Raw genomic sequence first — 26,031 nt, 5'->3', positions numbered from 1 at the left:
GGCAGAGCTCTGTGGGAAGACCAGGACTACTGCCAGGAGGGTTGCAGGTCAGGGGTGGGATGGATGTGTTGCTAGAGCTAGCTGGAGGAAAAAGCTTCGACCAGCCTTGTTCATAATGTGCCTGGTTCTAGCCAGCACTATCACCGTCTTCCTGCCTCAAGCACCAACTTCATCCTGTCACCACAGGGTCAGAGAAACCAGAAAGTGGCCTAGATGTGGAGTTTCCTCGCAGCTTTGGGGTTTTATTATTAATTGAAACAGAAAGTGCATCTTATGAGAAACCAGCAATATGGAGCCTATTAAAAACTCCATGTGGCAACTGCAGCTAAACACAGTGTGATTGAAGGCACATGACAGGAGGCTGTGGGGTGTCTGCAAACACCTAGCTGCCATCTAAGGGGCAGAGCAAGCAGCCTTGTTCTCCCACAGAGGGACCAGGTCTCTGCCCTCAAGGGTGGCTGGACTCTGAGAAACAGTTGCCCATACATAATAAGTGCATTAGACTAGCGTGTTCTCGCCTGTGACGCACTTGGAGTCCTCATGAGGCTGCAGTGCTGAGGCTCTCTCCTCCATGTGATGTTTCATGGTTCAGTTCAGACCTTAGGGAAATTAAACCCTTGTGACCAAGCTACAGTCCACATCTAGTGCTCCAGCATCTGTGTGGGCAGAGACTGGGAGAGGTGCCCAGCCAGCCCAGGTTGTAGTGTCACCACCCACATCAGCTGTATCAGACTCAACAAGGAAAGTCTCAGCTCCAGTGCGATGTGGCCACATGGACTGTTGCTCCCATCTCCCCTGGCTCAGAGTGTACCATGCCTCTATGCTGGGTGGAAGTGGAACAGGGCTCAGCAGTAGGATCCATGCCCACCAGAGGTGAAGCCAGGCCCTTTCTGTCGTTCAAACAGGGAAGGATGAAAAGTTAGTGCTGGAGTCTCAGTAGCTACTGGGGCTCCCCTGTTATGTTCTGGCTACTCTGAATTCCCAGTCACCCCTCCATGGAACCCAGCTAGACAGTTTGGGGTTGTGGCCAGTTTCACCACAAGGCTAAACGTCCTTTTGGGTCCAGGCCTTTGGTAGAGCCTCAGCCAGATGCACAGGGCATTTCTGCAGCTACCGCCATGGGAAATTATGCACAATGACATCAGAGTGACAGTGAAGGTTGCAAAGGAAGGCAGAAAGGGGGATATTTCCAATCCAGAGGCTTAGGCCAGTGACCCCAGATCTTGGCCCTGTCGCAGGGACAGAACACCTTCAGCAGCGCTCCAACCCCTTGCACCAGGAAGCTGTCCAGAGATTAGAAGGGCACGGAGGAGTCTGAATGCCAGATTCACTATGGGTTTGGTTTCAGACTGGGTCCCTGCTGCAGGCTCCTGGGGCTGCTTTCGTGTAGCTTGGCTTGGATGAGCTTCCGATGAGTGGTGCTCAGCACGCCAGCGTCCAGCAGGTCCTGGTCAGTGATATTTCTAGACAAGGGAGAGAAGTAGAGCAACTGAGGGAGAAGCCAGCAATGCAGCACAAGGCAGGGAGGAAGGGGACTCAACCACCTATGACTATTGGACATGGAAGGACTATGGGACTCCAGAGGTCATCTCCCCCTAGTCTCTGCCCTGCACTCTGCATCCAGGGTTCAGCTAGGAACCCCAATTCTCCTCCTGCCCCAGAGCTCTTGACAGGATGTCTGTGGGGCACACGAGCTGGACTGTTATACTCCAGTAAGGCACAGTGGTACACATGAGCCAATGAGCCCTCACACACCACTATCCTTATGATACCTGAAGAACTCCAGATCATCCCAGCCATTTTCATACAGCCCCGCCTCATACTGTTCCAGGCCCAAGCGACTCAGCCACATGACAACGCTCCAGGGGTGATCACCACTGCCACAGGATATGGCCCAACAGCGTCACGCCAGGGGACTACAACACAACGACTCTAGCCTCAGCTCTGCTGAGTCTCCTGAATCCAGTCCTGTGCTATCCCTGCTCATCCCCCATCACAGCTCTGCTGAGGTGCCTCCCTTGTGACCTGCAGCATCCTGCTGTTCCATCCCCAGGCCTCCCCTGAGCCAGACTGACTGTGATACCCAGTGTGGACAAGGGAACTAGGATGGGAGACCCCAAGCTCGCTGATGCCCAACCAACACATTTACACATGAGTCTCCAGAGACTTGTGCATTAACACCCTCCCTATGCCTGGAGCTCCTTCAAGGCCAACACGAAGCCCTCACCAGGCATCATGTCTCCCTGGCACATGAGTCAGCTGGTGCTTTCCAGCGTGAGTTGCCCGGGACATACCTCTCTGGCACGGTTGAGTCGGCGAGTGTCCCGCTGGGACCTTGCCCCCTCCCAGCAGCTCTGCGGTGGCGGCTCCAGTGCGCTGCGGGTGTGGCGCAGCAGGTTCTTCCGGCCCTCTGGCTGGCTGGCGCCCAGGCAGCTTCCTCTCTGGGGGGGCTGTGTGTCCACGTCACTGAGGCACCAGGCCATGTGCAGGGCTGTGAGGGAACAATCACCTGACATCTGCGGATCTCTCATCAGAATGGCTGACTTGGGCCTCTTGTGCCTCTCAGTCTGGGAGAGGCTGAGCTGGTGCCCACAGGAGGTGGTCTCAGACACAGGGTAGTGGGAGCTTCTTTGTAGCTGTTCCTTGGAGGAGGAGGAGGCGGCTTGTGCTCCTGTCAGGCTCTGCAGCCTGTGGCATGGAGAATGGCCTAGGTGCCTGTCAGCCTGCGTGTCACTGGCTGGACTGTAAGGAGGTTCAGACGGGCTGGGACACTGTGCCCAGGTGTTGGGGACCCCCTCAAATATGAAATAGGCTGGATTGGTGTAACTGCTGGCTGCATCCGGGAGACTGAGGGGCCGGCTTCTGAAACACACAACAGTCGAGTGGGTGTTTTTGCCCAGAAAGATAACGCCAAGAGATAGATAATCCCAGCACTCTGGGACAAATCCATCCCCAGTTCCTGGCAGAGACAAACTGACTGACATCCCCAACACCGCGACAGAGCGACAACCACTCTGGGGCAGATGGACCGACAATCCTAGAAGACAGACAGACAAGCAGCTACTTCACCCACTCAGGGTGCGCCCTCATTCAGAAACCAAACCAAACAAAACAACTCCCATCACAAGCCCTGGACTGGCAGCACCAAGTGTCGTAGCAAGTTAATGGCCAAACATGCTGGCAGTTACCTGACGGCACGCAAAGCTGGCTTGGGGAGGGTTGGGAAGTCGGACTCTGTCTCGTCGGTCTCAAAGCTGATCCACTCTACACAATACAAAAACTGTAAAGGTTAATGGGAATGCTGCAGAGTGTTTCTACTGAACTGTTAGCCCAGATGGCAGGAACTCCCAGCTGCTCCAGTCCCAGCCTCTCCCAGCTGGAAGCTCTAGAGGGAAGGGGGCATGAGAAATGGCAGCAGGGGAACTCCCACTTATTCCCAGCCTGGCCTGGCCTGGTGCATCCTGGGGCAGAAGAAATGGCTGCAGGGGAGCTCCCCCCAGCTACTCTGGGTTTTCCCTGGTCCCCAAGCAGGGAACTGAAGCCTATATCTCTGAAGCAGCAGCGGTTCAGTGGCATGGCTGTATTACCGTAGAGCCTCTCGCGTGTGCTCCGCCTGTCCTTGGGGACTCGGACCTTCATCCAGCCACGCATGGAGCCTGTTTCTTCACCCCGGTGGAAGAGGAAAGTCTCAAACTGCTGGGCCAGGCTGCCAATCATAGATCTCATGGCAATGCAGCACTCACCTGCCCAGAAAGCACAGCGTCACCTCAGAGGACGGGGCACCCCACGGTCACTCAGGCACCCACCGACAGCAGCTAGCATCCTCCTCCTCCCACTCACATGTTCCCATGGAAAAGTACTAGAGCCAGGGACTGGCGGACGCCACACCACAATGTGACACCCACCAGGAGCATGGAGTTGCTCATATACACAGAGCTAGTGTCCATGGAGGGGAGGGGATAGCCTGTCCTGCCAAAACCCCAGATGTGCTTCTAGTTTCCCAGTAGCTTGGAGAAACCATTTTCTCCTGAGGGAGACAGGAGTCAGTCTCTGGTCACCAAATACAGGCTACAGCACGTCTTCAGTGAGGCACGAGCCTCTCCTTCCTGGGCCTTCTCTGGTGGTCAGGGGCCTGCACTATCTACAGGCCCCCAGGTCCTCCCCCCGGAGTCCCAGGGGCAGCAGGGGCTGAAGGAGAGTGCCCTGCACTGCTGTGAGGAGACCTTGCTACTGCCCCTGAGTCTAGTCTCTTGCTCCCTGGTTCAGGAGCGGGCAGGTGAAGCCACAGGGGGACCTGGACCCTTCACTAATGTAGGTGCTCACCCTGATACCCCGGGTCTCCTGCTCTGGGCTGCTCCAGGATACAGGGAGCCCTGTAGGAATCACCTTAATCCTCTGTGGGGTTCATGTGCCATCCTGGCCACTCCCTAACACTCCCCCTTTCAAGAGGAGGTGCTGGACACACACCATATGACTCGCAACTGTCCATGCCCTTGATGCTGAGGAGCAGGTGCTGGTCCAGCAGGTACTCCAGGTCTGACAGGATTGGGCTCAGCTGCACAGGGAGAGAAAACAACTCTCAGAAGGCTAGCAAACCGCTAATCCAGCCACACAGCCATGGGGCCTGAGCGCTGGGCTTAGGTACAGAGACATCACACTGATCCCACTGTCCTACAGTACAAGGGATAAAGCCCCAGTGGTCACCACTGAGTTCACTCTGTGGCAAAAGAACTTGCTCAGGAGATCAGCCAGGGAAAGGGAGCACCAGGGAGTCAGGGCAGAGGGAGAGGGATGGGTATGATGGGGAACAGGGGATGGGGGTGTGCTTCAGAGCTAGTGGCATGGGAAGTCAGGGCCGGGGAAGGGTGGAGGAGCCAGGGAGTCTAACAAAGTCTACAGGCTGTCACTCCTTATAGTCTCCCTATGTCCTTCTCACCTGCCTCCTCTTTGTTGTGCCAGCCCCTGCCCATGCACACACTCACCTGCCTGCACTCCCCCCCGCCCCCCAACCCCCCCCCGCGCTTACCACTGGCAGCTGTTTAGCTGACCAGCTCAGTTTGAGGAAGCCTGGGATGTCACTGCTCTGGGAGCTGTTCTCCCCACTCCGCTGAGATTCTGGCAAGAAATCAAGAGAGAGAATTACAAGAGCAAAGCTGTATCCTGCTGCAACCTACCCACCCCTCTCTCCACCTGGGTACCAGCCTCCCTCCTCTTCCCTGCCAGCACCAACCTCTCCTAGGCACCAACCACATTGCCAGGGGGAAGGCGGGTGGACTCCACCCAGGACAAATCCCAGTTTGTCATTGAGATAGAGCTGCCAGCCCCATTGCCCCCAGAAGAAGAATCCCAGTACATGAACAGACTGCACAGAGATCACATCACCCTCTGCTGAAATGCAGCCACCTCTGAGCTGAGATGTAGCAGCTACTTATACCACACACAGCAACAGTGCACAACCATTTAGGACAGAAGAGGCCCAATCCTAGTGAAACTAGAGGTTGTCACAATCTAACCCAAGTGTGACACCAGCGGTGCACCTCAATCCTTACACAAAATGTCCTGGGATATGTAATGAGCACAAATGGCCAGAAGCTTGGCTTTCCATCTCACTTGAAAAACGGCACCTCATGCAGCACAGCAGGCTGGACCCTGAGGTCAGAACTGATTCTGGGGACAGCACCCCCTTCCAAGGAGCCCTCTGCAGCACAGAGCCCCTTAGCACTGCACTGGGGCATTGGGGTCAGTACTGACTTGGTCTGGAAAGTCCCCTGTGCTGCTCCCTGCAGCACTAGGTTTTCCTTGCTGGTCTCCCTTCCAGGTACTGGACGGGCTTGGCATGTGGCCAGTAGACACGCCCAGGCTGCTCTCACCTTCCAGGCAGTAGGAATGGAACTCAATGTAGCACTTGCTGCGGCTGGCTGTTTTCACAATCACCTCAATGCTGTCCCACTCGATGCAGGCCAGGGACTCAGTGCTGGAGCCAGGAGCTGCCAGCACAGAATGGCCAATCAGTGTATGCTGAAGGGGCCCCACCCTGTCCCCAGATCTGACCCCTCAGATGAGCTGGTCCCATGCTGGCTGATATGACCCCTTGAGGACCTGGGCAGGGTGTCAGATTGCCACTACCCCAGTCATAGCTCAGGTCTGTCTGTGGGGTCAGCAAAATGAGTTCCCTGGACCCTACTCCCCAGGCAAAGACTGACCTGTTCATCTCCCCACTAACAATGCTACCCAGCACTGCTGGCTGGTAGCCCTGTGGTGACATGTGTTGGCCCTGAGAACACTGCAGTTTGGAAGGGATGGCAGAACCGACTCAGCAAATACGGGGCTAGGACTGCAGCACTCCTGCCCTAGATTCATCAGGGGAGTAAGCCCTCCCCACCCTGTCCAGTGGCCCACGGAGGGCAGCCTCCTTACCTTTCCTAGGCACGAACTGAGACGTCACTCCCACCTCAAATGTGGCAAAGACGGGCGAGTGGTCACTGGTCACAATGTCATCAGTGCAGCCTGAAACACCAAAGAGGGAGCCATGTCTGCCACAGAAACCCACTGTTCCATGCACATGTTCCAGGCTGGGCCTTGGAGGTGCAGGCTAATGGCCTTTGTGCTCCCAGACAGTCCCCGGGGCTCTTCACTCACCATACGAGTTACAGAGCACGTGAGTCTCAGGGCGTGACTTCCATAGGATGCGATCGCACCACGAGGGAACGTTGATCCTCACCTGCAACCAAAAGCAAAGAAGCTTTAGGTGCATGGCTGAGCCTGGTTTGAGCTGCCTGGATTTCCCTGCAGCCTCCCACACTCCCAGCACATCTCCCCTCCCAGCTGAACTAGGGAGGTTACCATCCTGTTCATTCCCCAGGGCAGGGTACTGATCATCCCAGTGTCACTGAAGGCGTGGGGTCCCCGCTGCTCACTGTTCAGGGACAGCACAGATCACAGTGCGAGAGAGGCAGGGAGTGTAGGGTGAGGCAGTGTGGGCTGAACACAGGGCTGGGAGCCAGGCGCTCTCAAGCCCTAACTCCAGCCCTGCCATTGCCTCGCTCTAGACTTCCTTGGTCCAGCTATTCCCTCGTGGCCACAGGCAGCCAGCACAAGCCAAAGGAACTTCAGAGACCCAGCCTGAGAATAGGGGTGGCTCAAAGCCACTGTGTCTTCATCCCTACCCTGAGTGCAACTCAGCTGGAAGACAGAATCGAGCCTGCTGGCCCAGTCCTATTCCCTCTCGCAGTCAGGTAGGGCCATGGAGCACCTCACCTGGGACAGTCCCACATGGGAGCCCTGGCCAGATCCCAGCCCCTTCCCCTCGGGGCCAGACACTCACCCCTGTGGTTTTGAACTTCTGCCAAACATAGTTGTCTCGGGAGCCCCGTTCGTATCGGTATGTGGGGGGGAAGGAGATGTCTTCCTCACCTGGAAATGGAGCAAACAGGAAGACATGGAGGTGAGACCACGCCAGACACCCACAGCCCAGGGCAGGCAGACACTGCCCGCAGAACCAATGGCAGGGCCAGAGAAACCCAGCCAGATTATTCTGTCAGACTAGAAAGACCTACTTGTCCTCCACTGACACACACAGATCTACCATTTCCTCCCAGCCCTGAACTTCATCCCTGCTCTTGCTCTGCCAAAGCACTTCCACGCTGGCCTGTAGCCCCTCTGCTGTCCAGCCCAGGGCTTCTCCTCAGCACAGTGAACTGTGCACAAACATCCCCTGGGGACTAAGCCGAGCCAACTACCTCACTGAGCTTACCACCTGAAGCTGGGTTTCTTTTGTGCATATAAAGGTTTCTAGCATATTTAGACACTATGTAGCACAGCCCTGGCTAGGAGGTGACACTAGACTGTTCATGGCTGGGGTAGGGGACAGAGTGATGGTTTGGATGGGTGAATCTGTGGAGTCTGGGTGTGGGGGGTGTAGCAAAGCTCATCGGCCTATAGCTGTTATCTGCATCATGGCAGGGGTTAAACCCCAAAAACAGGGCAAAGCCCCATCCTGGCTGTGCTGTATCTGCTGCTGTTGGAGACCTGGGGATTCCTGTCTCTCCTGCACATTTTACAGCAGCTGTAGAGCTTGTCCTGCCTTAAAGCATTGTTGAACTGTGAGTGCTGGAGGTGGCTGGCGATGGGGGCATGGTATACGGGGGCCTTCCTGGGGGCAAGGCAGCAGACAGGCAGTGCTCTGGGAGGGCAGTGTGGGCTCCCCATCTGTCACCATCACACTCACTAAATCGCAGGAACACCTTGTTCTTCTCCCGCTCCAGGGTGAGCTGGTCCACAGCCAGCAGGGCCTCAAACTCCTTTTTGTTCACATGAGCTAAGATGTCCTGAGAGGGAAGAGGGAAAGGTCCATAAGCACTAGGGTTTGCAGGGCTTTTCTGTACCCTTCCCCCAGCACAGGATCCCACCACAGGAGTCCTCAGAGAAGACAAGGAGCTCCATGGTCACAGTCCACACCCATCCCCTGCATGCCTTTGGGGCTGGGCTGGGAGGAGGGACCTGCCCCAAGGGTGTTCCCACAGGTGGCCTGTTCTCAAGAGCAGCTGTGTGGAGCTCAGCAGCAACCCAGGGCACAAACGGGACCAAAGTCCTACCTGGACCTCCATATCAAGGCGGTAATTGAGGTCTCCAAACCAGAAGAAGTGGGTGAAGCGCAGGGTGAGGTCAAAGCTGCTGAGTCTCTTGTCGCCCAGGACCAGAGAGCGCAGAATATCACTGTAGTTCTGGTTCCGCCTGCACCGATGATGAGGGTCACACAAGGCAGAGAAAATCAGGGAGATCCATTGCTCTGCAAATCTGCAGGACCCCACCTGCCTCCACAGAACCCACCCTGACCCCTACCTGCCTCCACAAATCCTCCCAGCATCCCATTGCCCCACAAATCAACCTGGGACCCATCTCACCCTGACACCTACCTGCCCCCACAAGACCCCCTCTCCTTGTCCTCACCCATTCCCAGCCCCTACTTTCCAATTTGACAGTTATCAAAGTGATACCAATCCTAGCCCATTCAAGCCAACACCTTGGCCTCTTCCCAGCCCTGCAGTAGGCTGGACAGAGTCCCAGCCCTGCACACATCTACCCCAGCCAACTGGACGAGTTCAGTCATTGGGTGAGCATGTCCAGCCCAGTATCCAGGCTGTCTGGCCATGGCGGGGAGGCTGAGATGAAGGCTGACTGTGGCTGAGGCAGAGGAAAGACCAGGAAGTGGCTAATCAATGCAAGAGGTGATGCATTGGCTATGGGGCAGCTGTGCTGGCATTCCCAACCCCCTGAAGGTCTCATGCAGGCACAGGGGTCAGGAAGAAGCCCCCCAATCACCTGTGTGTCTTCTCGCTCCCTGAGGCCAGGTGGCAGTTCACAAATCCAAATGATGTGCCGTTGAAAAGGAAGGAGACTCCCACAGCCCCTTTGTTACCTGAGGAAACACACCAGGCCCGATCAGCCCTCAGACCTGCATGTTCCCCTTGCCAGGAGCTCCTCACAGGACCTGGCTGTCCCCCTGTGCTCTGATACCCACTGGGACCTGAGACCGCCTCACCTCCTGGAATGGCACCCAGAGCACTCCCCTCTCCCCCAGATATAGAGTACTCCCCAGCTCCTCTTCCCATGATCCATATACAGAACCCAGACCACTCCCCTGCCGCTTCCCCAGATATGGCCCTGGAACATGTCCTCCCCCCACCCCAACATGGCTCTACAAGCACTCCCCTGCCCCACAGTGTTCTCCTCTCCTCTCCTCCCACTCCAGCCCCCAGATGCCCTTCCCTTTCTGCTGCACCTAGTGTGTTTGCAATTCCTGTTTTCACACTTGACGTGTTCACATGGCTGATCCGGCGTTCATGCTCTGGTTTCACCAGCACCACAATCTTGATGCTCCAGAGGCACTGTAAGGCAACCTGCAACGAGATTGGGGAAGGAGTGAGACCACCCAAAGCAGAGCAGGGGAATGAGAACACACTGTCCTCTTCTGGAAATCATGCTGCAATAGGCAACCCTCCAGCAGCTGGACCAGGCATCCCTGAAGTCTTGTGTACAAACACCCCCTCCCTGGGCTCAAAGTCAAGTTTGGATTTGCAGCGTTTGCTGGGTCTGGCCTGGACAAGACTCCATTAGCTCGCTCCTGGGCTGTGGGCAAGACCTGCCTGAACTCAGTCTATGGGGAGATTTCTCAGGCCTGCTTCCCAGCTCTCTGGGCATGACCGTGACCATCCATGCCACAAGGTCCTGGCTGCAGAGGCCACAGCCTGAAAAATGGCACCACACAGATAAGAGAACGTGTTCTGCCTAGGCAGACACCAAGGAGGATGCCTAAGAGAGAATTCAATTCAACTGGAGAAATGGGGAGAGAAGGAGAGAGAACCCAGGGCCGTGAGATAGAGAGAAGAGGACACAGGTGAGAGGATGATCTTGGCTTCCCATCTCCCACTGGAAGCATCTGTGGGTCCCTGAACTGATCTCCAATCCTTCAGCCAACAGGTGGAAAGGGGGATGGTAAAGGAAGCAGAAAGGTGGGGTCAAACAAGCCACCAAAGTGTCTGAGCACCAGGTCCCAACAACAGGCTCCATTTGGGGAGGGCATATTTCTTGCTTGTCAAGGGCTCTGGTGGTGTGTTGGATCCCTCTGGCTTTATCTTAGACAATTGGTTTTGGGTGTAACAGCCCAAGGACAATTTGTTGCTGAGTGATCTACTTCCAATAATAGTTGGATGAAGGATAGGCTCTTAACTGAGTGAGTGCTGGCAGGCACCACTTCTTACAAAGCCAGAGAGGTAAGGTAAGGGGAGACAACAGGGACAGGGGATACTAGAGGACATGGGCGTTGTCCCTCCCTCAGGGTTGCGTGAATGGGGTGGCCTGGGCCCATACCACTCGGAAATCTATGGACATCAAGGTCTTCAGGGAGGCTCGCAGGAACTCCACCCATTCACGGTCCCCCAGCGAGTTCTCCTGGGTGCCAATAACATAGATGTCATGTGGGATGCCAGCTGTGGTCTCATCCTGAGTCCGTCCCAACCCCCTTGATGTCAGCCATGAAGCCATGGACCTGGGGGGTGGAGCACTGCCTGGGGGAAAAGGAGAGATGGGATCAGATTGCTACATTTCATTGCCTCCCCTCCCATGCACCAACCCAAGCACACTGGTGGAATATCAAGCCCTTAAATTGGGACCACGCTGGATGAAGTGGGATTTGGTTACCTCTCATTCTGTGCCAGGTCCTGGGGGGTCTAATAAGTCCCCTGTCAAGGATGGAAAGTACTATGGCAGCTCTTGAGTCCAGCTAAGAGACAGCTTGTTTATGAGGTTCACTGACATGTCCCACCATCACTGACTGTATATCAGCAGCTCTATTTACTCAACAAAAATACCAGGTGTGGCAGGTGCATCACGATATTGACCCAAGCCCAGGTAAGGCCTGAGGATGAGGGCTTCTCCAACCTTCTCACCCCACTAGGACTCAACAAGGATCTCAGAACTCCTGGGCATAGCTCTCTTTGGAAAGCTGCAGAGATTTCAACTCCAGAACTGTCCCTGGATTCATGACAAGAACCCATAGTCACACTGGAGGTCTCTGAGCTGTCCCTACTCCTTACCCATGTTCCACGTCCCAACATACACAGAAATGAGGTCTGGCTCATCCAGGTTGGAATGCTGGATCTTCATGAGCTGCAGCAGTTGGCAAAAGGCCTCTCGCTTCTGCAAGAGAAGAACATGACTGTCTGCTTGGGTCCTGACACAGAGTTCAAGAGAACATGGCGCCCAAGCTGAGCCACAGGCCTGTCCCCACAGAGCTGCAGACTGATGGTAGCCAATGTTAACTACCAGTTTTCAGTGCAGGACTCATCTGTCTCATTCCAGAGCATCGCTAAAGCCTCATAGTGGTGGACAATCCTGCTTTTAGCTGTAATCCCCATGTCTACTGATGATCAATGGATGTAACTGTCCTACGACCCACTTCTTAGGAGAAGAGCACAGGAGGAAGGGCCTCCAGGACCACAGTCAAGCTCACATGGGCATCATGGAAAGAGGCAAGGAGAACAAAATTTGACAGTGGTTGGGCTGCTGTTGTGGCAAGGCCACTGTCAGTCATGCTATCCAGTATTGTCTCATTGTGTCCTAGTTCTCCCCCATCTGTCTGTCCACATCCACCTGTCATCTCTTGTCTTAACTTACTGTGAACTCTTTGGCGCAGAGATTGTCTTTTCATGTTGTGTGGTATAGTGCCTAGTACACTGGGATTTGGGCCCACTATAATAATAAATCTCCAGGCTCCTGCCAGCTAATGAGTAGAGGGAGAGGAGGCCCCACCAGCTCCAGCAGAAAGCAATGGAGCACACTGCAGCCTCACAGGCCAAGCCTCCTTGCTGAATAGTTCAGAGTCTAGGGTTAGTCTGTGATTAGCTCTCTTCAGTGCACCCCCCAGCATAGTATCTAGGTCAGGGGTCTCAAACACGCGGCGGCCCTCAGGGCTATTTCCTGTGGCCCACAAAGCGTCCCGCTCCCTCGCCCGCCCCCCTGGCCTACCTCCAGGCCAGGGGTGGGCAAACTACAGCTGCAGGATTGCCCCCCTCGAGCCCCGTGCCGCTCCCTGAAGCGACAGGGGCAGGGGAGAAGCAAAAGGCTCTGTCTATATGTTGCCTTGGCTTCCAGGCACAGCCCTCCAGCAGCTCCCATTGGCCGGGAACAGGGAGCCGCGGCCAATGGGAGCTTCAGGGGAGGTATCTGGAGGTGCGGCAAGCAGCGTGTGGAGCCCTGCATCCCCCCATCCCTCAGGGGCCGCAGGGACATGGTTCCAGCTACTTCCCAGGACGGAGCATGGCCGGGGCTGGCAGCCTGCCCTGGCCCCGGTGTGCGCCGCTGCCACCTCAGAGCCCGAAGCCCTCCTGCACCCCGCCCCGCAACTCCCTGCCCTGAGCTCCCTGCTGCACCCCACACCCTTTCTGCACCCTGAGCCCCCTGTATGCACCCCAACTCCCTGCTGCACCTCAACTCCCTGCTCTGAGCCCCCGCCACACCCCTCATGCACCCTCTGGGGGCAGGGAGGGGGCAGAGTTGGGTGAGGACTTCAGGAAAGGAGTTGGAATGGGGGCAGGGAAGGGGTGGTAAGAGGCAGGGCCTCATGGAAGGGGTGGAGTTGGGGCAGAGCCAGAGGCACCAAGGGGGGCGTGTCAGTGACGCAGCCCTTGGGCCAATGACCTAGCCCTTATGTGGCCCTTGTGCTCATTTGAGTTTGAGACCCCTGATCTAGGTGATGCATATAAGTGCCATGGTCATCAGCTACCTGTAAACACACAGTGCAAAGCAAACAGACAGGGATTCCGGATACTGGCCCCTCTTTACTGGATACCAATAAGCTAAGGGCCAGCTCTGCTGACTCACACCAGAGAAGGAAAGCAGTGGTGCCCGAGAGGTCTCTCCCACACCAGCAGAGGGCAGTGCTGCACAGCCACATGAGCACCTGGCTCGGAAGACAGGCTGAAGCCCCTTGGTCCCCTCTCTGGTTTCATGGTGATGTTCCACCTCCTGGGTGCTGAGGGGAAGCCCTTACCCACTTTTTCAATGATCCTTTGCAATACCCTGCATCCATGTGTCACTCAGAGAGCTTGCTCTCAGTCCCCTGGGCTTCCCACGCCAACATCCCCTCATTGCCCACATATAGCAGAGCATAAGTGGGTTTCCTACCAGCCAATTCTCAGAGGCCAGGCAGAGAGAGCCAGGATGCCAGACCACATACAGGGCTAGTCTGCACCAGGGGCAAATACTGCCCTATGGTCTGAGGCCTGGCCCTAGTCTTTTGCTGCAGTGAAGCTGGTGGGAGCCCAGGCCGGGGGAGGACCTCTTACCCGTGCATTCTGGAAGATGAAGTCCTTGGTCAGGCTTCTGTGCTGGTCTCTGTCATACACCAGCCTCACTTTGCTCTGCATGCTCTGGTATTTAATCAGCTGCAAGACTGAAGACAACCACACCAGTGACAGTGAAACATGGAACAGCACAACCCCCAAAAGCACGGCCAATAAACCCCTAAGGAAGGGCACTGCTGCTGCCTCTCAGCATAACACAGAGGGGTGTGGATACGGCTGCCCCTCGCTCCCGCAGGATGTCACACTGCAGGAAGCTCACCAAGCAGGGCTCCTGTGTGCATCCAGCAGGCTCTGGTTTATCCCTCCCGTCCTTGAGATAACTGTTCAGCAGATTACCCTGGGTGAAGGAGCCCATCACCCTGGCTTCAGCCAGGAAGCCTAGTGGTGGCCATGTTCCATTTGTGCATCACAGAGTATTCTTGACCTCTCACTGCTGCTTCTCCCAGGGGTCTACTTCCACAATGGGCCAATTACTCAACAACCTTCCAAGGCCTACGGCCAAGTCAATGGACTGAAGGGGTTTCCCCTACTTTTGTCCTGAGAGATGGTCTCCTCTGGAGAGCTGCAGCCCCTCTTTGTGATGGCCATTGTCCCAGACTCCACATCCACTGTCAGGGAGGCCCTCTGTGTTTTGCCCACTTTCACCTGCAGCACAAGGAACTAGGTTATTGAGGCAGGTGCAACTAGGTTGGGTGCAACTGAGGGCAGGAGCAGGGAATGTATGCCCCTTTATCTCTGTATACCATTGGGCCAGGGGCTACCCCTCTCCTGGAGGGACACTGCTCACATGGCACCTCGCTGAGCTCACTAGGCAAGTGCTGTAGCTGCTTCACACCTGTGTCTGAACCCCAATGTATTGTGGCAGGTGTAAACCAGCCCTTCTCACGCTAGCTTCCGCTGTCCATTGGAGAATAGGAGAAGGGCAGCCCCACAGACTTCCTGCCCCTCCCCCCAGATTGGCTTTCTCATCTGCCTGAAGGGGAAATCACACCCCATGTTGTCTCTCCCACAATCCCACAGCCCAGCTGGCCCACAAGCTGCAGGCCCCACATTATGTAGGGCCCAAGTTGATCATACCCACCCTAGTCTCTGCCTGTGCTGGGAAAGGCCCCATCAAAGCCCCTGAAGGGAGCAGTGCAACGGAGCTCGTCACACCTAGGTGCCTCTCTCACCTCAAAGTTCTGCACAGCCATGGGCTTGGCAGCAGGGGGGTACACCACAGCCACACTGGGAAGAGCCAGTTTGTGCTTGGTCACTGTCTCCTGCAGTGTCTTCAGCACCTGCAGAGAAAGAGTCAGAGACAGGCAGGTGTTGAGAAACACAAACAGAGAGACCAACTGCACAAGAGAGAGGGTTCAAATCCAGCTGCTTTGCCAGCAGGCGAACTAGGGTCTAGTGGGAGCAGGAGATTCTAACATGTTGCTGGCTGCAGGGCATGGCTGGGCCTTCCTGCTAAGCACAACAAGTGACAGCGGGAACTTTGGAGTTAGGTCATGATGAGGTACCACTTGCTGTTTGCTCTGTGTCTGCACAGATTAAAGTGAAGGCAACACCACCTACTAGTCAGAGGGGGAGACTAGAGCCCTGGGTTCTGTTCCTGGCCCTACCATTGACTTGCTTGCAATCAGTCACCTCCTCTTTTGGTGCCTGAATTTACCCATCAGCTATTGGCACTATCTGGCATGTATTGACTAGGCAGTGCTGGAGCCATCAGTGTGAAGAAGCCAGGCAACAGTCAGCAGAATGTGCTCCCTCCTGCCCAGTGCTCCAGTCACCCAGGGAGGGGACAAGGTGAACAGCTCATGTTTGAGAGAGCCATACACAGACTCTGTCAGCTTTGCCACGGAGGCATCCAGAGCAATGGCTTGGCTACAAATCACAATGCCCTGCTCTAGGAAGGAGGCAATGACACAGATCTGTCCCTCATGGCTGTCCCACAGGAGTAGCAATGTCACACTGCTTGTGATAGACACCTCAGGGATCTCAGCAAAAGTGAGCAGGAATTGGGAACCAGGTGACCTAGTGGGCCAGCACAAAGAGCATGGAGGCCCAGGGGCTGAGGTTGGTTTGTGAAAGTGTTAAATTGGTAATGTGTCTTGTGAGTAAGGTGGAGGGGGCTGATTGGCTAGAACCTGTTAGGGGTGGGACTAAGGAACTATAAAGCATGCTCCAGGTGGAAGGAATTCCCTTCCCTCCAATTTAATGAGAGGCCAGTACCCTTCCTGTCTGGGAGCTCAACCTAGTAGAAACTTGCTCTATCTGGGAGTTTTAATTTATCCTAGGAGTTTGCTCAAGTCTAAGGAGTTTATTCTTGTCTGGAGAGCTAGGGGACATTAGTAAAGGTTGCAATTAGTAGCTCTTCTACCCTTCATTTATAACAGGGTATTTCTTCAGAGGTTTTTGCTGTAATTCTTGTAATTTAAGTTTACCTCTTCTGGGAGCTTCAAGTCTAAACCTCCCTCTATTTAATGGAATTCTAACTTCTGCTCTCTTTGCCTTCCTTTTGTAGCTTTATCATTGACAAATGCATTGCTCATGTGCCATGGTTGCAGGGTGGCAAACTTGTAACCCTGGACTTGTTTGCAGAGTAACAGTCCCAAGCCCTAGCAACCTGTGCTGAGATTACAAACTCACTAGGTACCTTTTTCTCTAGAGAGGAGAGCAGGTGGTTGACAGTGGAGATCTTGCTGAGGAGCAGTTCAAGGTCTGGATCGCTGGCCAAGAGACCCTGCACAGAAAGAGAGACAAATTCTGATACCTGGTGCTCTTAAAGCAGCAATGATAGATTAAACTGTACTGGATATGTCCAGAAACCTCGACCAGTTTCCAGGGTCATTTCAATACCTATGGAGAGTAGAGCTGCATGAATAACTGTGTCCCCCCCCGCCCCCCCAAGTTTGGTAGCTAAACTGAAAAATCTGGAAAAAATCATTGAGTCAAAACTGAATTTTTTTTCTTATTAAAACACAAAAATATGTTGCTTAGGTCGGTCAAAGCATTTTGGAGGTTGACGTGAATTGAGATTTTTTTTTTTAAACATTTTGACATTTCTGAAACTTTTAATTTTAGGTATTCTCAGCCTAAATTATTTGCTGAATTTCTGAATAGTTTTGGTGCCCACAAATGCATTTTTCAGAAAATTTACTATTTGCCAAACTGAAAAAAAAAAAAGGCTCTCTAATGTATGGTGACCAGATAGCAAGGGTAAAAAATTGGGACGGGGTGAGGGGTAATAGGCTATATAGGAAAAAGCCCCAAATATTGGGACTGTCCCTATAAAATTGGGACATCTGGTCACCCTACTGTAATGGTTATTAACTACACTTTGGGTCACTAGCAAAGAGTTGGGAAGGTCTGGAGACACTTCTCTATGGAACTAAAACATACACAGTTTAGCACAGTTAGCACCTCTGTGCATAGGTCTCTGCAGGGAGCTGTGGAGCAGGACTGAGGCGCACAGCCAGAGCAGTGAGGGCAGGCTGGGACTGGAACAGCATGCGGGGCTTTGGCTCAGGACATAGGTTTCCACTCCCAAGCAGATCTTAGAATTATAGAATATTAGGGCTGGAAGAGACCTCAGGAGGTCATCTAGTCCAACCACCTGCTCAAAGTAGGACCAACACCAACTAAATCATCCCAGCTAGGGCTTTGTCAAGCTGGACCTTAAAAACCTCTAAGGATGGAGATTCCACCACCTTCCTAGGTAACCGATTCTAGTGCTTCATCACGCTCCTGGTGAAATAGTGTTTCCAATATCCAACCTAGACTTCCCCCACTGCTTCTTGTTCTGTCATCTGCCACCACTAAGAACAGCCTAGCTCCATCCTCTTTGGAACCCCACTTCAGGTAGTTGAAGGCTGCTATCAAATCCCCCCCTCACTCTTCTCTTCTGCAGACTAAATAAGCCCAGTTCCCTCAGCCTCTCCTCATAAGTCATGTGCCCCAGCCCCCTAATCATTTTAGTTGCCCTCCACTGGACTCTCTCCAATTTGTCCACATGCCATCCCTTCTGTAGTGAGGGGACCAAAACTGGACCCAATACTCCAGATGTGGCCTTACCAGTGCTGAATAAAGGAGAATAATCACTTCCCTCGATCTGCTAGCAATACTCCTACTAATACAGCCCAATGTGCCACTGGCCTTCTTGGCAACAAGGGCACACTGCTGACTCATATCCAGCTTCTCGTCCACTGTAATCTCCAAGTCCTGTTTTGCAGACTGCTGCTTAGCCAGTCGGTCCCCAGCCTGTAGCAGTGCATGGGATTCTTCCTTCCTAAGTGCAGGACTCTGCACTTGTCCTTGTTGAGCCTCATCAACATGCTCTGGGTCAGTCCAGCTGAGGTGTCTCAGACCAGATCCCTGACCTGTCCCACCACTGAAGTATTCTTCCTCTCCCAGGTCCCTGCTTTGCAATTTCCAACCTTCACTGTAGCATCTAGCCTGCTGCATCTGAACTCTCCCTGGATTTGAGCTCTAGCACTTGGTTCATGAACATAGGCAGCTGGCTAGGCCTCGCTCCAGGAAAGGAGCATGGTGCCCTTTATGGGTGCAGATATGCAGGAAAACCAAACTCAAACAATGAAATCCCCCATGACCAACTTCCCCCTCCAGGCCAGCCTCAGGGGCAGAGACATGCTGTCACCTACAGTGAGGCTCCCTGCCCTGGGCCAGCACTTTGGGGATGGGGAGGGCTCACCTGCTCTCTTACGGGGCTCCGAGGGGAAGCTGGAGGGTCAAACACTTTGGCCAGAGTCTCTAAACCAGCCAGCGTGAAGTCAATCTCACTGCAGAGAGAAGAGCAGTGAGTGGGGAAGCTCTGTGTGGTCCAAGGAGCCAGTCACCAGGACACCCCTGCTGGTCCTATCCCAGGTCCTGATAAGCCACCAGTCACACCCGTTCAGAGAAGCTGGGCTGGGGGCAGCAATCCCTCTGTCTTACTGGTGGGGACCGCCATCAGGTGGTGCCACCTGACACCACAGTGCTAGAAGCAGGTCCTTCCCACCAGAGAGTTCAGCAAACCAGAGACACTTTCAGTGCTGGAGGAGTCTAAGCAGGGTTGGGCCTAAGACTCCATAAAACTCTGCGAAGTGGGTGTGCTTTGCAGTGACTTGCTAACACAACTGCTGTTTAGGCACTTGAATTTGAAGGATGCAGCTACTGAGGGAGAGGGATAATTGGGAGGGATGGGAAAGGTGCTGTAATTAGGGCTGAGACCAAGCAAAGGGAACAGCATGAGACCCTCTGGGTGGAGATTTCTCAGCTTGTGGATGAGTTCAGCGAACCACACTCCCCCAGCATCCACACAAGAAGAAATTCACACAGGGGTTTTGTGGAGGCCAGTGACTTCCAGGTGCTCTGCATGCAGGAAATGGCCTGGCTTCCTAGCAAAGGCCTTGTGCAAGCTACCTCCTCGCAGGGGGACTTTCTTCTGCCTCATTGGCTGCAGGACACAGAGCCAAAGTAAAAGGGCAAAACAGCAGGTGCCATCTGTACCCAGCACATATAAGACCCCCTAGGGGAAGGTATTCAAAGCAGCAGATGCCAATTTTACCCAGCAGAGAACAGCCTGCCAGAGTTTAAAGTAGCAGATAGCATCTGTACCCAGCACAGATGAGATGCCCAGAGGAAGGACTGTGAGGGCCGGATATGAGACAGCTGTCCTGTCTCTAGAGAAACCTGACACCCTGTCTCTAGAGAACAGACAGGAAAGAACAACCCAGCCCTAGGACCTCATGGGGCTTTTCTGCCTCTGACTTAGGATGAGTCTATCCCCAGCCCAATTCCTTTCCCTCCGTTGCTCACCTGTGCAGCCCACGGCAGGCGGTCACTAAGGCTGTGCTCAGGTGTCTCAGCTGCAGGTTCCCATTACTCAGAGCCTCCAGGTCAAGCTGTAAATGGTGGTTGAGGTACTCGGCCATGAATCCCATGAAATCACTGGCCGGGCTGCAACAGGTGGGGATGTGTGAGCGTGTGAGTGAATTTCTTATTGAGAGCTCCAGCTGCCTGCCCCGCATTGTGCTGATGCAGGTATTGCCCCTGGCACTACGATGGGGAAAGTCAGCGGATATTGCAGACTTCAGGGAAAAGACAGGGCTGGCTGCCCGTCACCCTGAGCTCTCCAGTCTCACTCTCACCATGTGGGGTTGGGCGAGAAGGGGTGTTCTAGTGCCACCTGTGGGCAAAGGCAGGTGCTAGAGGTACAGCCCCCACTGTGTCCTTTAATCGAACTATCCAATTCCCCCCCTCACTGCTGTGGCCTTGCTCTTCCCAATGGGACAGTTTCCACTCTCCATAGCAGGAAGGGAAGCTCTCCTCACACGTGCACTGGTAACTCACTCCAACAGCCTCTGGACATCCCAAAATATAGGGCTTGCTACCTGCTCTGTGACAGGTGTGGAGGTGCCAGGCAGTACCTGCTGTGAACCTGCTCCTGCAGCCTCAGCTGCAGCTGCTGAGATATCTGGGCCTTGTTTGGCTGAGCACTAACCCACCCACTGGTGCTGCCCACGACGTTCCCACTGTGAGGCACCAGGCTTGGAGGGTGGCTGGCTCTGCCATCTTCACCATCTGCAAACAGAAAGGCACAGCATCTTAAGAGAGACAAGTAACCAGCTTCCCCTCCCCCAAGCCCACTCCTGGTCTCCCCATTGCTGGGTTAAGGGGGTGTGGGATGAGTTGAAAGTTACACCCCATTTAAGCCATGACCCCCCAGGCACAATTAGGTGCTGTGGAGACTATAATTCACTCTCTTGGGGAGCTGAATGGCTGATCTGCACCCTCCACATCCCCCCATTTCATTTCCTTCTCTAGCCCATGGCTTCAACCAGCCCCCTAAACGCTCCCCTCACCCCACACACACACCCCTAGTCCCTCCAGACTCACCAGAGTCCTCATCCACTGACTCTCTTGCTCTGTTCACAGGGTAGAGCAGTGGGATCACCAGGCCATTGTTGGGCTGCTGGTAGGCCACTATTAGATCAGTCAGGGTGCGGAAGCATTTGGCCTGGATGCCCTGTATGGTCTAAGGGAAGAAGAAGAATGGCTGTTGCTCTGGCAGTTCCCACCCCAGACTCTGGATACCCACGGCATCCTGCAGCCAGCCCAGGAAGGATTAGGATTAGGAACATGATACAATATCTCTCTGTTGGGTGAAGCTAATGAGCCTGACACGGCTCAGCGTACAATGGAAGACCGTTCCCATCCCAAGGAACTTACACTCCACAAGACCCAGGGGAGCTGGGGAGGGGTGCTCACTTAGAATATTAAACAGCCTTAGATTTCTCTCCTCTGCCCTGACATCACGCTGGGGAGGGAGGGAGTTTGCCTAATGTAGGTCATTGTTCATGGGATCTGTCTTTAGGAGAGATTTGAGTGAGGAGAGGATGGGGGCCGTGGGACAGGGAGATCGTTGCACACACAAGGGGGCAACCTGGCAGCCACCAGAAAGATGAGAACAGGAGGAAGACCCAAAGGGTCATGGAGGCTGGTGCCATTGGCACAAGTAATGGAGAATTGGGGACATGCCAAGAGCCAAGGTCTGATCTGAGTGGGAGGAACCATGCAGGGCTGTAAAAAGGAACACATCTGGGATGGGATGTGATCACTGTTTTCTGAGAGTTGTCACCCAGTCCCACACAGCAGTTCAGGACAGGAAGTGAAAAAGAATCCTGTATCCAGCTGAAACTGAAGGTGGGTCAGAAAGGAAATGGGGAGAAGTAAATGTCTGTCTAGAGCCACCCCAGTTATGACAGTAACATATAATGCAGGCAAGCAACATTAGCATGGAGCGGCCAGCGAGCTGCGTTCCCAGGCTGTCACTGAGTGCCAGGCTGTACCAGAGATGAGTGTGAGGCTGTTAGGCACTGCGTCTGTGCAAAGGAAACACATCCTGTGGGCGCTGAGCGCTGCAGATGTCTTATGCTGAAAGGAAACCACAGTGCTAGCTTGTGGCTCCCAGCAGGAAGGGAGGCATATATACACCCTTGTCCCATCCCCAGATGCGGCCAGTGCTGGGTTCCTCCCATTTGCACCTGCAGGGTAGAGGGTAGAGGCAGGACCTTTCCACATCTGCTTCCTGTGCAAACCCCAAATCACGCAGCCAACAGGGGATCTCCACACCTAAAGGCCATGGAGAGAGGTGCCTTAAACATATCCGAAAGAGGGAGATTCAAGGGACAGCAATACTAGTGACTGGGCCTCCTTCCCACCTGCAGCCAGTGGACCCCACTCCACCAACCTGCACAGATAGCAGCCCCTCCTCATCGGGCAGGATCCTATAGGTGTGCACATGTCTCTGGAACCTAGGAGGAAACAGAACAAGGTAGCAACACCAAATTTCCACCCTTGTGGGTCTAACAGTCGGGGGGGGGGGCGCAGGCAGTGACGGCGGGAAGAGCCTTTAGCCCATTAGGAAGGCAGGGAGGGATCACAGCAGCACCCATGAGCTCAGCTATATCTGGATGAATCTGGAAACCAATTCTCAGGGAAATGAGGGACAATAATACTCCCATTCTCCCAGCTTCTGTCTTGTCTGGGGAGCTTGTGATCTCCCTGAGGCAGGGACTGTCTCTCACCATGTGTATGTGAGTGCAGTCCCTACCCCAACAGGGCCTCTGGGTGTTGCCACAACACAAATACATCATAAGTTTCTGTCCCATTTGAGAGCAGCAGCCAACAATCCCCAGCACTGTGATAAAGGGCCCAGTTGGCTCTCAGAGCATTACCCATAATTAGTACCTGGGACAAAGGGGCCAGAGAAATTAAGCTTCTAACCCTGGAAATAAAATTATCACTATAGGCTCTAAGCTGTAGTAGCTGCCCCCAACCCAGGCCACACAACAGGGAGCCCCATTGATGGACGTATGCCCTGCCCCCATTGAAGCCTGAAGCTAACTGGCTTGTCACCTGGATAAACATCCTTGTTTGGCCAAAGAACCCCCTCTACAAGGCCATTGCAGCTGGATACTGGTTCTGACTCAAGGTCTCACTCCTGGTTTGTGGAGGGAGGGTTTGAGTGACACATTTCCCTCCCTCCTTCTCAAGTGACAGGCCAAGCACAAAAGGACTTTATGGGCAAAGTTTTCAGGAGAGGCCACTGATTACAGATGCTTCCAATTCTGGGTCTCAGCTGAAGTACACTGGGCCTGATTTTTCAGAGGCACTTAATCCCTGCAGCTCCATTTGGCATCAGCAGAAGCTGTAGATGCTCATGCACAAGCTGTCTCAATTTGGGTATCCAAAATCGAAGCCACCTAAAATTAGCTGCCATTGCTGAAAATAACGAGGAGTCCTTGTGGCACTTTAGAGACTAACAAATGTATTTGGGCATAAGCTTTTGTGGACTAGAACCCGCTTCATCAGATGCATGGAGTGGAAAATACAGCAGCAGGTATTTATATATATATATACATATATCATGAAAAGATGGGAGTTGCCTTACCAAGTCGGGGGTCAGTCTAATGAGACAATTCAATTAACAGTAGAACACTACGAGAGGAAAAAATCACTTTTGTAGTGGTAATGAGGGTGGCCCATTTCAAACAGTTGACAAGAAGGTGTGAGTAACTGTAAGTGTGAGTAACAGTAGTAAGCTCTAAGATACAACCGCATTTGCACCAATCCCTCAGACAGAGACAAACATCTACAGCAGTAGTTCTCAAACTTTTGTACTGGTGACCCCTTCCACATAAGAAGCCTCTGAGTGCGACCCCCCTTTATAAATTATAAACACTTTTTTATATATTTAACACCATTATAAATGCTGGATGCAAAGCAATGTTTGGGTTGGAGGCTGACAGCTCACAGCCCCCCATGTAATAACCTTGCGACACCCTGAGGTGTCCCAATCCCCAGTTTGAGAACCCCTGACCTACAGGATCTCTATCAAGTGTTCTTAAAACTACAGTACCCACCTGGTGAAGTTAAGAAACAGATTGACAGAGCCAAACGGGTACCCAGAAGTCACCTATTACAAGACAGACCCAACAAAGAAAGTAACAAAACGCCACTAGCCGTCACCTACAGCCCCCAACTAAAACTTCTCCAGTGCATCATCAAGGATCTACAACCCATCCTGAAGGACAATCTCTCACTCTCACAGACCTTGGGAGACAGACCAGTCCTCGCTTGCAGGCAGCCCCCCCAACCTCAAGCAAATACTCACCAGCAACTACACACCACACAACAAAAACACTAACCCAGGAACCAAACCCTGCAACAAACCCGGATGCCAACTCTGTCCACGTATCTATTCAAGGGACACCATCATAGGACCTAACCACATAAGCCACACCATCAGGGGCTCGTTCACCTGCACATCTACCAATGTGATATATGCCATTATGTGCCAGCAATCCCACTCTGCCATGTACATTGGCCAAACCAGACAGTCTCTGTGCAAAAGAACAAATGGACACAAATCTGACATCAGGAATTACAACATTCCAAAAACAATAGGAGAACACTTCAGTCTCCCTGGACACTCAATAACAGACTTAAAAGTGGCAATTCTTCAACAACAAAAATTCAAAAACAGACTCCAATGTGAAACTGCAGAACTAGAATTAATTTGCAAACTGGACACCATTAAATTAGGCCTGAATAAAGACTAGGAGTAAATGGGTCATTACAAAACTTAATTTTGCCATACTAATTTTCCCCTACTGTTACTCACACCTTTTTGTCAACTGTTTGAAATGGGCCACCCTTATTACCACTACAAAAGTGATTTTTCCTCTTGTAGTATTCTACTGTTAATTGAATTTAGGGTGATCAGACAGCAAGTGTGAAAAATCAGGACAGAGAGTAGGGGGTAATAGGAGCCTATATAAGAAAAAGACCCAAAAAATCGGGACTGTCCCTATAAAACTGGGACATCTGGTCACCTAACTGAATTGTCTCATTAGACTGACCCTGCACTTGGTAAGGGAACTCCCATCTTTTCATGTCCTGTGTGTGTATATATATATACCTGCTACTGTATTTTCCCCTCCATGCATCTGATGAAGTGGGTTCTAGCCCACGAAACTTATGCCCAAATAAACGTGTTAGTCTCTAAGGTGCCACAAGAACTCTTTGTTGTTTTTGCTGATAGAGACTAACACGGCTACCACTCTGATTGTTGAAAATGTGGTTTTGGATGTGTCGGGGGCAGGGTTAAGCACACATATTACAGCCAGGCCACAGGAAGCAGACACTGACCCATGGTGTTGTGCTGAAGAGCCAGACTTTCTGTAGCTCATGTGGCCACTCCTGTTCAAGTGTGACTTAAACTGCCCACAAAAGGACAGCCTAGGCCTGGGCTAGTGAGAGGATGTCCTTCTCTGGGAGCCCAAACACCCCACTGCTACTCAGAGCCAAGGCAAGAGCTTTGGAGAGAAAAAGTTCTTAGCAGTATCTAAGTCTCTGCAAGTTCTGGGGGTCTGGGCAGTTCATTGGTTAAATCCCCAGCATGCACTGCACATCCCACTCTCCTCAGGACCATGTGTTTGTAATTTGTACCATGCTCTGGGCCAGGAAAAACATCGGAAATGGAACGGCATCCTTCCAAGACTCTTAAAGGAAAAGCATCTTATTCCTGCAGCAGCCTGACTACTAGCTGAGCTTTCTGTGAGTTCTGCAGACGTGTGACTTGGTTGGGAGTCGGGATCAATGTGGCAGCTCAGTCACTGACAGCACAAAGGGACACTTGCCCACTCAGATCACACCCAGCAGTCAATCTCCAGTCAAAGGCTTTAAACCATGTTTAGGCAAATCTGATACAATGTTGTCCTCAGGAATACGATCAATTGGACAGCATTGGTTAGCCAAATGCAATGCAGAGCCCTGCTACTACATTCAAATCCAGAGCTGCAGCATCCCTGGCTAGTCCAGCCCCAAGCTCCCACACAGATCTGCCAATGCGCTCAGCCCTGACCTACAGAGTCCCTGCTAGTCCAATCCTTGCACACATCCACAGCTTGCTCTGTCTGCTAGTGCAAATTTAAAATTGTGGTTATGATCAGAAATGTGACTGTATAAAAATGGCTCCTCTTTACTCACCAGATCTGAGCGTCATGCACGTCAGAGTCAGATCTGCTGACTTCAGGGACAAATTGATTTTCACAGTCTTTTACGCCTGTAAAGCCTACAGGAACCAGTGCAGTTAGAGTAGAGGGAGCTACCTCAGTGG

The 26,031-nt window shown here is 53.2% G+C and overlaps 1 protein-coding gene across 4 annotated transcripts in view; it reads right to left on the bottom strand.

The window, feature by feature from the left end:
- Positions 1 to 212: 212 nt before the first annotated feature.
- Positions 213 to 26,031, bottom strand: part of LOC116834697 (phosphatidylinositol 3,4,5-trisphosphate 5-phosphatase 2A-like) — a 29,087-nt gene continuing 3,268 nt past the window's right edge. Inside the window, exons 2-27 of one of the 4 annotated variants that reach the window (XM_075068748.1) lie at positions 22,099 to 22,162; positions 20,745 to 20,883; positions 20,276 to 20,429; positions 19,665 to 19,805; positions 18,559 to 18,646; positions 16,504 to 16,590; positions 15,035 to 15,142; positions 14,393 to 14,507; positions 13,845 to 13,951; positions 11,595 to 11,697; positions 10,870 to 11,066; positions 9,782 to 9,899; positions 9,322 to 9,418; positions 8,595 to 8,733; positions 8,228 to 8,327; positions 7,325 to 7,413; positions 6,640 to 6,721; positions 6,418 to 6,507; positions 5,871 to 5,987; positions 5,027 to 5,115; positions 4,468 to 4,555; positions 3,588 to 3,743; positions 3,189 to 3,264; positions 2,295 to 2,862; positions 1,773 to 1,897; positions 1,247 to 1,463 (exon numbers count right to left, since the gene is read on the bottom strand). In XM_075068748.1, coding sequence (XP_074924849.1) covers positions 1,331 to 1,463; positions 1,773 to 1,897; positions 2,295 to 2,862; positions 3,189 to 3,264; positions 3,588 to 3,743; positions 4,468 to 4,555; positions 5,027 to 5,115; positions 5,871 to 5,987; positions 6,418 to 6,507; positions 6,640 to 6,721; positions 7,325 to 7,413; positions 8,228 to 8,327; positions 8,595 to 8,733; positions 9,322 to 9,418; positions 9,782 to 9,899; positions 10,870 to 11,066; positions 11,595 to 11,697; positions 13,845 to 13,951; positions 14,393 to 14,507; positions 15,035 to 15,142; positions 16,504 to 16,590; positions 18,559 to 18,646; positions 19,665 to 19,805; positions 20,276 to 20,429; positions 20,745 to 20,883; positions 22,099 to 22,162 — 3,370 coding nt within the window. In that variant the 3' untranslated portion in view covers positions 1,247 to 1,330. Of the gene's footprint in view, positions 1,464 to 1,772; positions 1,898 to 2,294; positions 2,863 to 3,188; positions 3,265 to 3,587; positions 3,744 to 4,467; positions 4,556 to 5,026; positions 5,116 to 5,870; positions 5,988 to 6,417; positions 6,508 to 6,639; positions 6,722 to 7,324; positions 7,414 to 8,227; positions 8,328 to 8,594; positions 8,734 to 9,321; positions 9,419 to 9,781; positions 9,900 to 10,869; positions 11,067 to 11,594; positions 11,698 to 13,844; positions 13,952 to 14,392; positions 14,508 to 15,034; positions 15,143 to 16,503; positions 16,591 to 18,558; positions 18,647 to 19,664; positions 19,806 to 20,275; positions 20,430 to 20,744; positions 20,884 to 22,098; positions 22,163 to 26,031 lie in introns of all 4 variants that reach the window. The other 3 variants (XM_032796969.2, XM_032796970.2, XM_075068747.1) reach the window with 3 other exon arrangements.

The sequence above is a fragment of the Chelonoidis abingdonii genome, chromosome 8 (genome assembly GCF_003597395.2).
Source record: "Chelonoidis abingdonii isolate Lonesome George chromosome 8, CheloAbing_2.0, whole genome shotgun sequence".
Lineage (NCBI taxonomy): Eukaryota > Metazoa > Chordata > Testudines > Testudinidae > Chelonoidis > Chelonoidis abingdonii.
This window is presented reverse-complemented; position numbering and strand designations above follow the sequence as displayed.